General features: G+C 43.7%; 1 protein-coding gene across 1 annotated transcript in view; it reads left to right on the forward strand.

Moving 5' to 3' along the window:
* Positions 1-208: 208 nt before the first annotated feature.
* ST6GALNAC3 (ST6 N-acetylgalactosaminide alpha-2,6-sialyltransferase 3) overlaps positions 209-12,566 on the forward strand; it is a 443,777-nt gene continuing 431,419 nt past the window's right edge. Inside the window, exons 1-3 of the mRNA XM_021678141.1 lie at positions 209-277; positions 2,156-2,244; positions 2,517-2,661. Coding sequence (XP_021533816.1) covers positions 209-277; positions 2,156-2,244; positions 2,517-2,661 — 303 coding nt within the window. The remainder of the gene's footprint in view (positions 278-2,155; positions 2,245-2,516; positions 2,662-12,566) is intronic.

The following is a 12,566-nucleotide window of genomic DNA, read 5'->3' on the forward strand; positions in this document are numbered from 1 at the left end:
TTTCCTTTTGTATTTGCTCTTTTTCATTTTGCACCTATGATTTTAGAATCTGAGCTTTCCAAGTCTTCCCAGACATAAGGGGTGGTGATGGGCTTATCCAGAAGGTCCAGCAGGAATCACCAGGCAAACTCACAAAACGACTCAGCCGCTTTCACTCAGCTTCACTCATCAAACCACATTGCCCTCCCTTATGCTTCAGGCCTGGAAGATGGTTTATTGCTTTGCTTCTCGAAAGAGTGTGGTATGTACCAGCCGCATGGGCATCGCCAGGGAGCAGGTTAGAAACGTGGGATCCCAGGCCTCCCCTCAGACCTTCCAAATCAGAATCTGCAACTTGTCTCCTCCCTCACAGTACTTTTGGAGCAACCCCGGTCTCCTGAATGCCTCTGCGTCAACTACTATTCAGGTGTGTTGTTCTTTTAAAATTATGGTAATAATTAGTGATTTGAAACTCACCTCGATTCAGGACCACAAGACTATTTAAATAGATATATCTGCCTGAATGCTGTTGTCCTGACTTCACAGAATTGATGCCATTTATGAGCTAGCAAGTAAATTCTATATGTTGAAAAATGAGATAAATTTCACGTGACAGTTTAACAGGGGCTTTAAAATTTTAACATGTGTAAGTCATCTTCTGCTTGCTCAGTGCATTTTCCTGAGTAGTGGAATCAAAAGAAATTTATGGTAGGTCTAAGTTTGTGTGTGTGTGTGTGTTTTCCACTGTGGACTTACAAGTGATTAATTTACAAATTAGCTCTCTGAGTAAGGAGGTGACATTGATGGTCTGGCCCATACTGGTTGGTCCTCTAAGCCAACTTGGGCAATAAACGTAAATAGCGTCCTAGGTCTTTGCTTTTAAAGAACTATGGCCATCTAAAAGGTGGAAGGCAACTTAGTAAATACAAAGTGCCGAGCAGCTGAAGAAAAGAGAGGCTTGAATCAAACACGTCTGTGTGAGTGGACAAGTTGGGCTTCTCAGGATTAATGATTAAAGATTTTCTTTACGTCCCTAGCCTGATTAAATTAGGCTTCATTCGAAACCACACTTTCTCCTTTTCTTGCTTCTTCAAAATTCGCCACCCTTTCCCATCCCCTCAGGATTGATTGCGGGGCTGATCTAGCCTGCTGCCTGTTTACAGCCGTAACTTCTCTCTCTTTTTATACAAGGAAGATTATCCCTTTCTTAATTCCTTGTTTTTATTGCTGTCAGATGGGAGGCCTTCAGAAGTGAGTTAGCATTCATTGTACCTACCCAGAAGGTGGCTCACCTTTTGATGGAGATGTTCTTGAGGATTCCATTAGTGGCATCTTGGCATCCTGTCCTCTCTGACTCTCACGGCTCCTCCCCTGCACCCTCCTTCCCACATGCCCCTCCACTCCCGGTCAAGTGGTCGCCGCGACCTGTTGGTCAGCTGTTGCTTTCTCTTTTGGAAATCCGTCCTGTGCTTCCAAGGTACAGGGTTTTATTACTTTCCCTCTTGATCAACATTTCACAGAGTTTATCCTGCCAGGTTTTACTAGGCATTCTGCCTCCTCTCGACCCCTAAAAAATGAATTGCTCAGGAAAACAATACAAAATGCTGATTTAGACAGAATTAAATATGGTTCTGTTGGTTGGTTTAACCACAGGACAGCCCAGAACGTTTGATATGCTGCCAGGTGGGGTTGGGCTGTTGCGTGCCTCATTCCCAAATTTATTTCCCGGTAGAACCCTCTTGGGAAGTATCTAGTGAAACCAGCGTGCTGTGAAATGCACCTTCCAGTCTCTTCCTCGGTATCTCTGCTACGTGCCTCTCTACCTCCTATGCTATGTCCAATGAGCCCATGTGCTGCTGCAAATTTCGTATCCTCACCTTCATCCCTGATTAACTGCTACCACCCGTAGCTAACTTCCCCTGACCACTGACTTTTACCACCAGCCTTTTACAGGCATTTTCTCAGAAGCGCCCCCTCGCTTCTTCAGTGTGTGTCAAATCAAGCTCAAACGCCTCACCTCTTATTCAAGACTGTCCGTGTTCTTGGGCCAACCAATTGCAACCACCCTTCGCCCTTCCCAAGCGTTCCATGTCCTCCTCCGTGCTTGGTTTTTCTTTATACTCCTTACACCTCTTAATTTACTTTTTTCTTCTGCTTATTGTCCATCTTCCCTCAGCTAGAATGTAAGCTCCACGAGACTGGGATGTCTGTTTTGTCAGTGGTGCTGTATTCCAAGCATGTGCGGCAGAGTCTAGCCCCTAGGAGGTACTCGGTACATGTTTCAAATCTAGCTGGATGAATGACTGAGAATTTGCAGTTTCGTCTCCTGCCTGTGCTCCGTGTTGATTCTCTGCTCTTTCCTTGTGTGTATTCACTTTTTCGAAGTCCCTTGTCTTGATCTGTCATCATCTCTCTGTACCCTTCAGAATCTAATGTCCTAAGTACCGAGTCTCCCCAAAAGTCTCTTCTGATTGGAGCTCTTTCCCCATTGGAATGTTCCCTCATTTGGAATGTTGTGGTTTCTACCTGTCTTACAGCAAGTACCTTCTGCCTGGTAGTCCAGCTACTTGCAAGCTGAACAAGTTGCATGGGGCCTTCGTGTTTGCCTCTTACTTCACAGTGGAATATGCTCATTTATACATTTATATAAATAAAGACGACAAATCCAACATCGTGTTTCCGGTACAGCAAGGCGCAGTCGTGTCTCCGGCTGCATTGTGCTCCAGACATCTGTGTCCTCATCGAGCCCTTGAGGCGAACGCTTAATGTCCTCAAGAGACTGTGAATGGGAATGTTTCTTTCCGCAACATTTCTTTTCTCCTGAAAGGCATTTCTTTGGTATGTAACAAAGCTTGGGTTGCAGAAAATTTCAACTGCTCATCATGGGAGGAGAGAGTGGTCTAAGAATTCAGATGGGATGGTTGTGAGGGGCTCGAGGAGTTTCTTTTCTTTCTGGGTTTCATTTTTGTATTTCATTTTTTCCCTCCTTTTGGGCAAATAGGTTTCTCCTTGCAGGCAAATATGCTTAATTTCCCCCCCCACGATATATTTTTTTTTATTTCTTTCTCTTTGTTATTGGCTCCACCTCCCTTCCTTCAGACAGAATTCAGACACTCCCACAACATATAAACAAATGCTGGGAAATTGCAATGCTCTTTTTTGCAAAGTACGTTTTCTTGGGCGGCCCTGGGCTCCGTTTTAAGGCTGCTGACGCTGGTTTTCCGCTAAGCCATAGGAAAGTATGTCATTCTTTCTCTTCCACAGCATGTCTCCTGTCCCCAGGGGGCTCAGTGGCAGCCAAGCCATAACTTGTCCTCTCTCTCATAAACCCTCCCTAATCCCCCAAGCCCTTTCTAATACAGCTTTTCTATTTTTCCATATATCACCACCTTAAGTGTGTTCTGCTCCAAGGTAGGGATTACCTAAATGAATAAAAATATGTATTTATTTGGGAGATAAGATAGCAAAGGCTTGAAACCAGGCAGACTTTTATCCCCAGATTCTCCCATTTGCTAGTTGTGTAACCATAGTTGATGGTCTTTTCTAAGCCTCAGTTTCTTCATCTGTGAAATGGGGATAGCAGTGCCTGCCTCGTAGTGTTGTGGCAAGAATCCGATCAGATATCATGTAAAATTTGTGGCACCTGGTGATCATTCACTAAATTAGGCCAAGATATTGCAGGTTATGCTCTCTGCTTTTCTGGTATGTGGGATCCTAGGGCCTGAATCTTTTTCATCCTATGTGTGCCTGACATATAATAGCCAAATCATTTTGGTTTCAAAGGCGAACATGCAGCATTTTGCCTTCACATGCCATTCAGCTGAGTAAAGTGAGGACAGGTCATCGTTTGGTCTCTGTCTGCCATGTCCAGAGACATGTAAAAGAAAAGGCTCATACGTGAGGGTCTCTATAGTGCAGTAGAAAGGAGTATATTCCCTGGGAGTCTGGCACTTCCTATTAGTTTATAAGCAGATCTGTAAGCAAAAGAGGATTTTTAGGAGGCGTTTGATATGTTGGGTGACATTTTCTGGATGATATGGTGACATTCTTTTTTTTCTTCAGATTTTATTTATTTGACGGGGGGGGCGGGCAGGGGCAGAGGGAGAGGGAGAAACAGACTCCCCTCTGAGTAGGGAGCCTGGGGCGGGGGGGGGCTCGATCCCAGGAGCCTGGGATCACGACCTGAGCCAAAGACAGACGCTTAACTGACTGAGCCACCCAGGCGTCCCGTGATATGGTGACATTCTTAAATACAGGGACCCTCTCTAGAGCATGAAGATGACATGAGTTTGTTCTCTTCAGCAGCAGTGCTGGAAAGAGCTCTGTTGAGGAGAATGGGGACTTCGGTGTGATGCAGGTAAAGCCCACGTGTTTCTGGATTGCCCTTCCTCCTCTGCAGGATGAGACTGGGCTAGATGACCACTAAGATTGTCTAGGACTGAAGGTCACATTGCCATCCCCATTTAGGAGCCTCTTTAGGTTGCCTGTAAGAACATCTTTACCAGTTACCATGCCGGGGGAGGAGGGGAGCTGGCTTTGACACGGAGTGCTTTGGTGTGAAGGGCACAGTTCTTTTAAGTTGACATCAACTTTCCTTTTACCTTTTCTCTTTTATTCCTGCTCACTCTCTTCTTTAAAGGGGTCAGGTAAAGCCGACAGTGATACACCAGGTCAGCCCCGCCTTTGGTGATGTGGGATCCACGAGTGTGGATCGTGTCTCCGTGTGCGCAGACTATTCCCTCTTAATTGCCTTTCTCCTTTTGCTCATTCACATCTCCCGTCTTGGTATTTCCTTGAAGTTCTAGCTTATTCTCCCTTCGTCCCATCTTTGCGTGGACAGGACCTATTTCTTGCAGCCTGCCATGGAAAGCAGTGCTGCAGAGCAGGGTCCAGCAGGTTCCCTGGGAGCATGGCCCGAGCAGAGCTGGGCACGGTGAAGCACTGCCAGGTGTGTAAACTGTCCACTCACTGCTTGGCCCCCACCTCTGTTCTGTCTGGATGGTGACAATTACAGCACCTCAGACTGGGCACAATGACCCCCCAGAGATGCTCTCAGGGTAGTCCGGATGTGCAGCAGGTGAGGACCCAGAGGTGGCTGCCTCGGCAGGTCTTGGCCTGTCTCTGCCAAGCGGCAGATGGGCGAGGTCTCTGAGGAGCTAGGCCTTTCTGCACCTCTTTTATATGCCCAGCTTATAGCCCTGGTCTTTCAACCCCTTGGACTCTGGAAAGGAGTGGCTGGGCCTCGAAGCTTCAGGCACAACTCCCACTAGCCTGCTCACAACCTGACATTGCTGGCCTTTGAGCCCCTTTCTGAGTGTGCAGTAACCCATTGGTAAACCCTATCCTACAGGACGTGGGGTCGTGGCCCTCAGCTCTGATGCCGAGAGGGGGATGTGTTTAGATCACTGCCTCTGCCTTCACTGGTGACTCCAGGACTCAGGAGGAGCCAGCAGGACCTGCCTTGAGATATTCGCAGGGAGCTAGGAACACCAAGCTGTGTTCCTTTAAAAAGTTTACACTCCAGCCAGCCTACTGGAGAAAATTGCCTATTTCCTACATCACAAGAAAGGATTAACCACATAAAGACAGGCCATTTAAAAAGACTAAGCCCCCGATAGAAAGGCATATAACTCCTTGTCCTAGTTTGAGTTCCCACAGAAGCAGGAGCTGAGACAAGGATTCCAGGGCACATAATTTATATGAGAGATGATCCCAGGAAACACCGGCGGCAGGAGAGTGGGGAATGAGACAGGGGAGGAAGGCAAAGGTGGTGTTGTCAAGCTAGCAATCCTTGTGGCAACTGGAGCTTAATCCCACTGGAAAAGTCTGAGAGGTTGTGGAGTACAAGCACTTCCAAGTTATCCTGAGAGGTGAAGGGCCTGCTGGCCAGAGAGCCTCAGGCAAGGAGATGCAGGGGCTGGCTGTCGGAGGTCAGGTCCCTGGGCTCAGAAATAATAAAGGCTGAGGGAATGTGACGGAGCGCCGGCTTTGCTACATCTATTATCCCATATTCACCTTCTAAAGGATCCCAGACTTTTTTTTTTTTTTTTTTTTAAACAGAGAATGAATTCAAAACTCAGAAAGGCAACTGATCCCCAGGGTCACAGAGCCAGTTCTTGAGATGCAAGGTCACAAGGATCCAGGTTTCCTGACTCCTGCTTCAGTGCTCCTTCCACTTGGCTACTCAAGGAAGAAATTTAGATTTGTCATGATTTATGAGGCTTCCTGCACCTGATTAATGGAACAATATTTCCCTCCCCAACGTGGGTTTATTAGGCTTTTTCTGAGTGAAAAATTGTCAAAGGGATTAAATCCCCTTTGAGAGCCAGAGAAAGAGCGAAAAATGGCTGAGTGTGTAAATAAAGTCTCCCAGGAAGATCATATTTTTGAAGGCATTTATTATTCATGTCTTTTTGTCATTGTCATGTCTTCATTGTTTACTTGGTCTTCTAGCTTTTTGCTTTTCCAAGGGCACGGCTGATCCATCCTAGAAGAGCCCAACAGCCATCGCCTTAACAATGGCTCATTACTGCCCAGGTTATTTAAGACGTGGTGCAAATATTTATCACAGAAAAGCAGCTTCTAAACATGCCCCGCCAGGTGTGATGAGGCGTGTGACTTTTGCACGTCACACATTTGTGGAGCTCCTCTGGATGAAAGGGTCAGTTTTGTCTATAAAGCACTGCACTAGGCGAGGGTGGGCTCACTTAGATTCTGAAATGCCCCCAAGCCCTTGAGAATGCCAAGCATGAAGCATCTGTGGGATTCTCAAGGCTGAGACTGAGGCTTGGACCAGCCTGTGCCGAGGGGGCATATCCGCTGAGGATGTTGACTGTGGCCTCTGGCAGAAACAAAAGACCCCAGCAGACCAGAGACATTTACATTGGAAACAAAATGCTTGTGTAGGATTCCAACTCCTGAAACTAGCTAGAAACATGATAAATTATTCTGAGCTCTGCGCAGATTGGAAAATCATGGATTAGCCAAAGACCATGTCCACTGGACGAGTGAGGAAAAGATCCAGAGCTTTCATCATCATGTTCCCTAATGCATCATGTTCCCGGATGCATTTTGGCAGTTGAATTCTGTCTTCATTTTCTTATTTCTCTGAAGCCGAAAGTTTAAGTCGTATAGGCGATCATTCATAAACTTTTGAGAAAAAGAGCTTCATGTTGGAAAAACTTGCCCAAGTCTTTCTTTAGAATTCCCAGAAGGGAATTGCTGGGTGTTAAGGTGAGCACATTTTTTAAGGGGATGCATCTGGTTTCCAGAAATGGGGAAAATATTTCTGTACTCTCCTTCATCGTGGTTCCTGGTGTTTCTTTCCTTAGATCTTCTTCGGTAATGGATGTGTCATTCTTTTCCACTTTGCCAATCCGATAGGTGGAAGATGATACAGCATCACCCTTTAATTTGCATCCCTTTAAATACAGTTGTGGATATTTTTTTCTTGTGGGTATTGCCTATTTGCATGCTATGCATTTGCCTATACTTGAAGGACACCAATAATGCTCTCCTCCTGTCCTTCATTTTTTGCTGCCAGAATGACTTCAACTAAGCCAGGCACTCCATTCCTGCTTCTCCAGGGCTCCAAATACAGATGGGCTGCTAGGGAGTACCTGTGAGCCCCCGGGAGACAGATCAGCCCCTAGGATTGCTCCCACCTCAGGGCCTCACCTGCCTATGTGCGGTGCATATGAGACCAAATGGCTGCTTCTGGCCAATAAACTGTTTGTGGGAGGGGATCTCAATCAGGCATATTCCTCATTCTTTTCAATAAAACGTGGAATGAGTCCCGGAAAGGCAGTCCATTCCTACTTTTTCAAGTCAGACTTTTTTGTGTTTTATTGTTGGTATAGCTTGTTCTGTGTTGCTAACTTTTAAATAAAAAACCATATTTTGTTTAAAACAATAAACCCGGCTTTCTTTGAGTACTTTATTTTACCTTCCAGTGAGGTGACCCACATGGGGACAGTCATATTCTGTATCAGGCCATTGACTCTGAGCTCCTTTGCCTCTCATTTTCCTAGGTCTGAGAATGTTCTGTTGAAATCAGGAAATCTTCCCTTTTCTGGTGTTTATCCAAAGGTGGGACCCTTGGAAATGGGCTATTTTTTCCAGTTGGGTGCGCTCTTTACCACCTTTACTACTGGCTTAGTGAGTTGGCTTGGTCTTTGTTAGTGGTGAGGAGATGTCAGCTCTGGGATCTGCAGTCAGTGGCATTTTAAGTGTTGAGAATGAGCTGCAAACCCAGGCAGACGCCAATCAGAGGAAAAGTAAAGCTGAACCCGGTCCGGTCTACCTGAAAATGGATCTATTCATTTCCCCTAGGAATTTTCTTGTGCTATGTGGTTGGGCAGTTCTCTCGGAACACCACTAGGATTACAAAAAGGAGAAAACAAGAAGCAGGAACCAACTACACTGTAGCTAAGCGGAACCTGGGGTGATGGGCACAGGTTTCCACCCTGCATGCAGGGCCCTTTCTCCCCCACTAGAGGGCACTGTCGCCACTCTTAAAGCAATAGTACCCGGGAAAAACTCTGGTCGTTTCTTAGTTGGAGTCCCCAGAAGTGCTGCATTTAAGATGCTACTTTGTGTCTCAGCCTCCACTCTCAAGGTGTGTTATGAACAGAACAACACTCCTGCCCAGCCAGGCATGGGGAAGATTAGTGTCTGGAAACTTCTGTTGTAAATTAAGCACAGTCCCTGCTTATTTGTGTTTCATTAATGAAATGTGATTGTAACCCTGGGGCCTTTTCACACTTTCCAGAGCAACATCCACCTTAGAAGTGCTGTACATCCAGCCTGCTCTTATCCTTTGCCCATGTACTTGGCTTAAATGTGGCTGCAGCACGGTTGTGTTGAGGTTGGGTGGAAGATGAGGACTCTTGTTCTCTCTGTTGATCCTGTTTATTTTGGGGAGAGCTGAAGAGTGCCCATGGTTGGTATGGATCAACCTGACGGGAGATTTTTCCATTTAGAGAGGATTTAAGATTTCAAGCAAGGGAAATACGAGCCATATTTCACTCTCAATATATCAGGGAGTTCTACCATTTAACAAAACCACTATTCTGACTTCTGGGGTTTTTAGGTCATCTGGCAGCTGCTGGGTGGGGTCGGTTCCTTGGCCTTTGGTCAGAAGTGCCTTCCGATTACGAAGCATCTCTTTACTGAAATATTTACGTTTCCACCGATCTTTTTATCTATTTACTTTCTTGTTAGCCTTGGAGGATGTATGAGGTGACCTTTAATTGTCCTTTAATTGTGGGAATGGAAGAGCTTCTCCCTAGAAGGTCACCAGTGTTATTGGCAGTGCTATTCCTAGTTTAAGGTATAGGGTTTGGGAGTGGTTGTTGCTTGGCGACTAGTACGGTGACAGCTTATTTTCTGGGCCTGTGAACCTGAATTTGTACTGGAAGAACATAACAGACTCACTTAGCAAATCTTACCTCCCCACCCCCCAGATTTAGGAATACTACTACCACCATCATTGTAGCTAATAATTATATAGTTGTTACCATGTTCCAGGTAAGGCTTATTTCTGTTTGTTTGTTTTAATGAACTTTATGTTTTAGAACAGTTTTAGATTTACAGAAAAACTGTGCAGACAGTACAGAGAGTTCCTATATACCATACATCCAGTTTCTTCCATTGTTAACATCTTACATTGGAATGGCATGTTTGTTACAATTACTGAACCAATACTGATACATTGTTATTAAATCAAGTCTAGGCTTTATACAAATTTTTTTTAGTTTTGACCTAATGTCCTTTTTTTCTGTTCCAGCATTCATCCAGAGTACCACACACATAACATTAGTTGTCATGTCTCCTTAAGATCCTCTTGGCTGTGGCTGTTTTTAGTGACCTTGGCAATTTTGAGGAGCCCTGGTCAGATATTTTGTACAATCATTCTCCATTGGAATTTGTCTGAGGTTCTCTCATGATTAGAATGCGGTTATGGATTTTTGAGAGGAAGACCACAGAAATAAAGTACAGTTCTCATCACATCATATCAAGGGCATATACTGACTTACCATGGTTGGTGCTGACCTTTATCACCTAGCTGAAGCAATGTTTGGCAGGTTTCCTCCCTGAGAAGTTACTACCCCCCATATCCATAATGTGCTCTTGGAAGAAAGTCATTATGTGCCACCCATACTTAAAGGTGGGGAGATATGCTTCACCTCCTCGATGGCAGAATATCTACACACACTTTTTCTTTTTTTTTCAATTCTGCACAGGAAATTTGTCTCTTCTTGCCCGTGTATTTATTTATTCAATTATTTATTTATATCAGTATGGATTCGTGGAGATTTATTTTATACTCTGTGTTATAATAAAATACTGCTTAATTTTGTTTGCTTCAATTTTTCCAGATTTGGCCACTGGGAACTCTTTCAGTTGGCTCTTGTGTCCCTTTGACCTACATCCATCATTGTGAGTTTCATCTTTGTTGTTGTCTTTGAGCATTTTCTTATTTTCTGGCACTACAGGATATTCCAGGCTCATCTGGTACATCTGACCCATTCCTAGAATCAGTCATTTCTCTAAGGATCCCTGGTTTCTTTTATTGGAGGATAGTATTAGAAACCAACATCTGGGCTCTAGGTATGCTTGTTGCTATAAGGGTGCTGTTGCCTATAGGTTCTCTTAGCTGTCAGAGGAGGGAAATATATGTGTGTACCCTAATCTACAACTGTATTACATCTAACCATCTGTATCTGTATTAAGCTAAGAGTTCATACTAATATCTCCATCTCTGATCAGTTTCCACATGGATCATCTAGCCTTCCTCCCCTGGCTTATCTATAATCTCCTATTCCAACAGTGATGAACTTCACTCCATCTGCCATGCATTTACTTAATTCTTCAGTCCACTACACATGTATACCTTATCCAAATTGTTAACCCATATCCCCATGGAAATAGCTTTATCAACTAGAGTAGAGTGCTTATGTACAGTCTCTTCATTTCCAAAGTCACTTAGGTAGCACCTATTTTTCTTCACTATTTAATAAGATTGTTTCATACATTTGTAATACAGTTAGATTGTTCTGTCACATTCTGCATTTCATCCTAATATTCCCCTGAGCTTCTAAATTACTTTTTTAAGTTTACATATATTAAACATTATGCTAAAAATTCTGTGTTTCACCTGCTCATCTATTTAACTCTCCCCCAATTCCTAGAAACTATTTTTTTTAAAGTAGGTTCTGCGCCCAGCATGAAGCCCGGTGCAGGGCTTGAACTCAACAACCCTGAGATCAAGACCTGAGCTGAGATCAAGAGTCAGACGCTTAACTGACTGAGCCACCCAAGCGTCCCAAAACCATTGACTTTTTAACTGTCTTTATAGTTTTGCCTTTTCAAAAATCTCATGTAATTGTAATAATACAGAATGTAGAGTTTTCAGATTGACTTCTTTCACTTAGCAATACACATTTAAGACATACTGGTGTCTTTCCATGGCTTGATAGCCCATTTCCATTTATTATTGAATAATATTCCAATGTACGAATATATTCCAGTTTGTTTATTCATTCACCCATTTAAGGGTATCTTGGTTGCTTCCAATTTTTTAGCAATTATGAATAAGACTTTTAAAAAATTTCCATGCAGGTTTTGGTGTGGACATAGTTCTGAAATCAGGTGGGTAAATACCCTTGGAATGAGATTGCTGGATTGTATGCTAAGACTATATTTACCTTTGTAAGAAATTGTCAATCTGTCTTCCAAATTGGCTGTTCCATTTGCATTCCTACCAGTGAAGAATAAGAGTTCTTATTGCTCCATCTCTTCACCAGCAATTGGCATTGTCACTTTTTTTTCTTATTTTAGCCATTCTAATGTGTATTCATTCTTGTTTTATTTTGTAATTCCGTAATAACAAATGATGTTAAATATTTTCATATTCTTATTTCCTATCAATATATCTTTTTTGGTGAAATCTCTGCTCAGACCCCTCATCCATTTTTATTGTTATTTTTTTTTTAAAGATTGATTTCTTTATTTTAGAGAGAGAGAGAGAGCAAGAGAGAGGGTTCATGTATGAACTGGGGGAAGAGCAGAGGATGAGGGAGAGGGAGAGAGAGAATCTCAAGCAGACTCCCCGCTGAGCTTGGAGCCCGAGGCGGGGCTTGATCTCATGGCCTTAGTATCATGACCTGAGCTGAAATCAAGAGTTGGACTCTGAACTGACTGAACCACCCAGTCATCCCTAAAAACCACTTTTTTTAAAAGACTTTATTTATTTATTTATTTTTTGGGGGGGAGAGAGAGCATGAGCAGAGGGGGGAGGCAGAGGGAGAAGCAGACCCCCTGCTGAGCAGGGAGCCCAATGTGGGGCTCAATCCCAGGACCCTGAGATCATGATCTGAGCTGAAGGCAGATGCTTAACCGAAAATCCATTTTTAATTGGGCTTTCTTGTTGTTAAGTTTTATGAATTCTTTGGATACAATTCCTTTGTCAGATTTGTGTTTACAAATATTTGCAGCCTTCTGTGGCTTATCTTTTTGTTCTTTTAACAGTATCTTTTGCAGAGCAAACATTTTTAATCCTAATAAAGTCTAACTTAGGTCATACT

Source organism: Neomonachus schauinslandi, chromosome 4, assembly GCF_002201575.2.
Source record: "Neomonachus schauinslandi chromosome 4, ASM220157v2, whole genome shotgun sequence".
Taxonomy (NCBI): domain Eukaryota; kingdom Metazoa; phylum Chordata; class Mammalia; order Carnivora; family Phocidae; genus Neomonachus; species Neomonachus schauinslandi.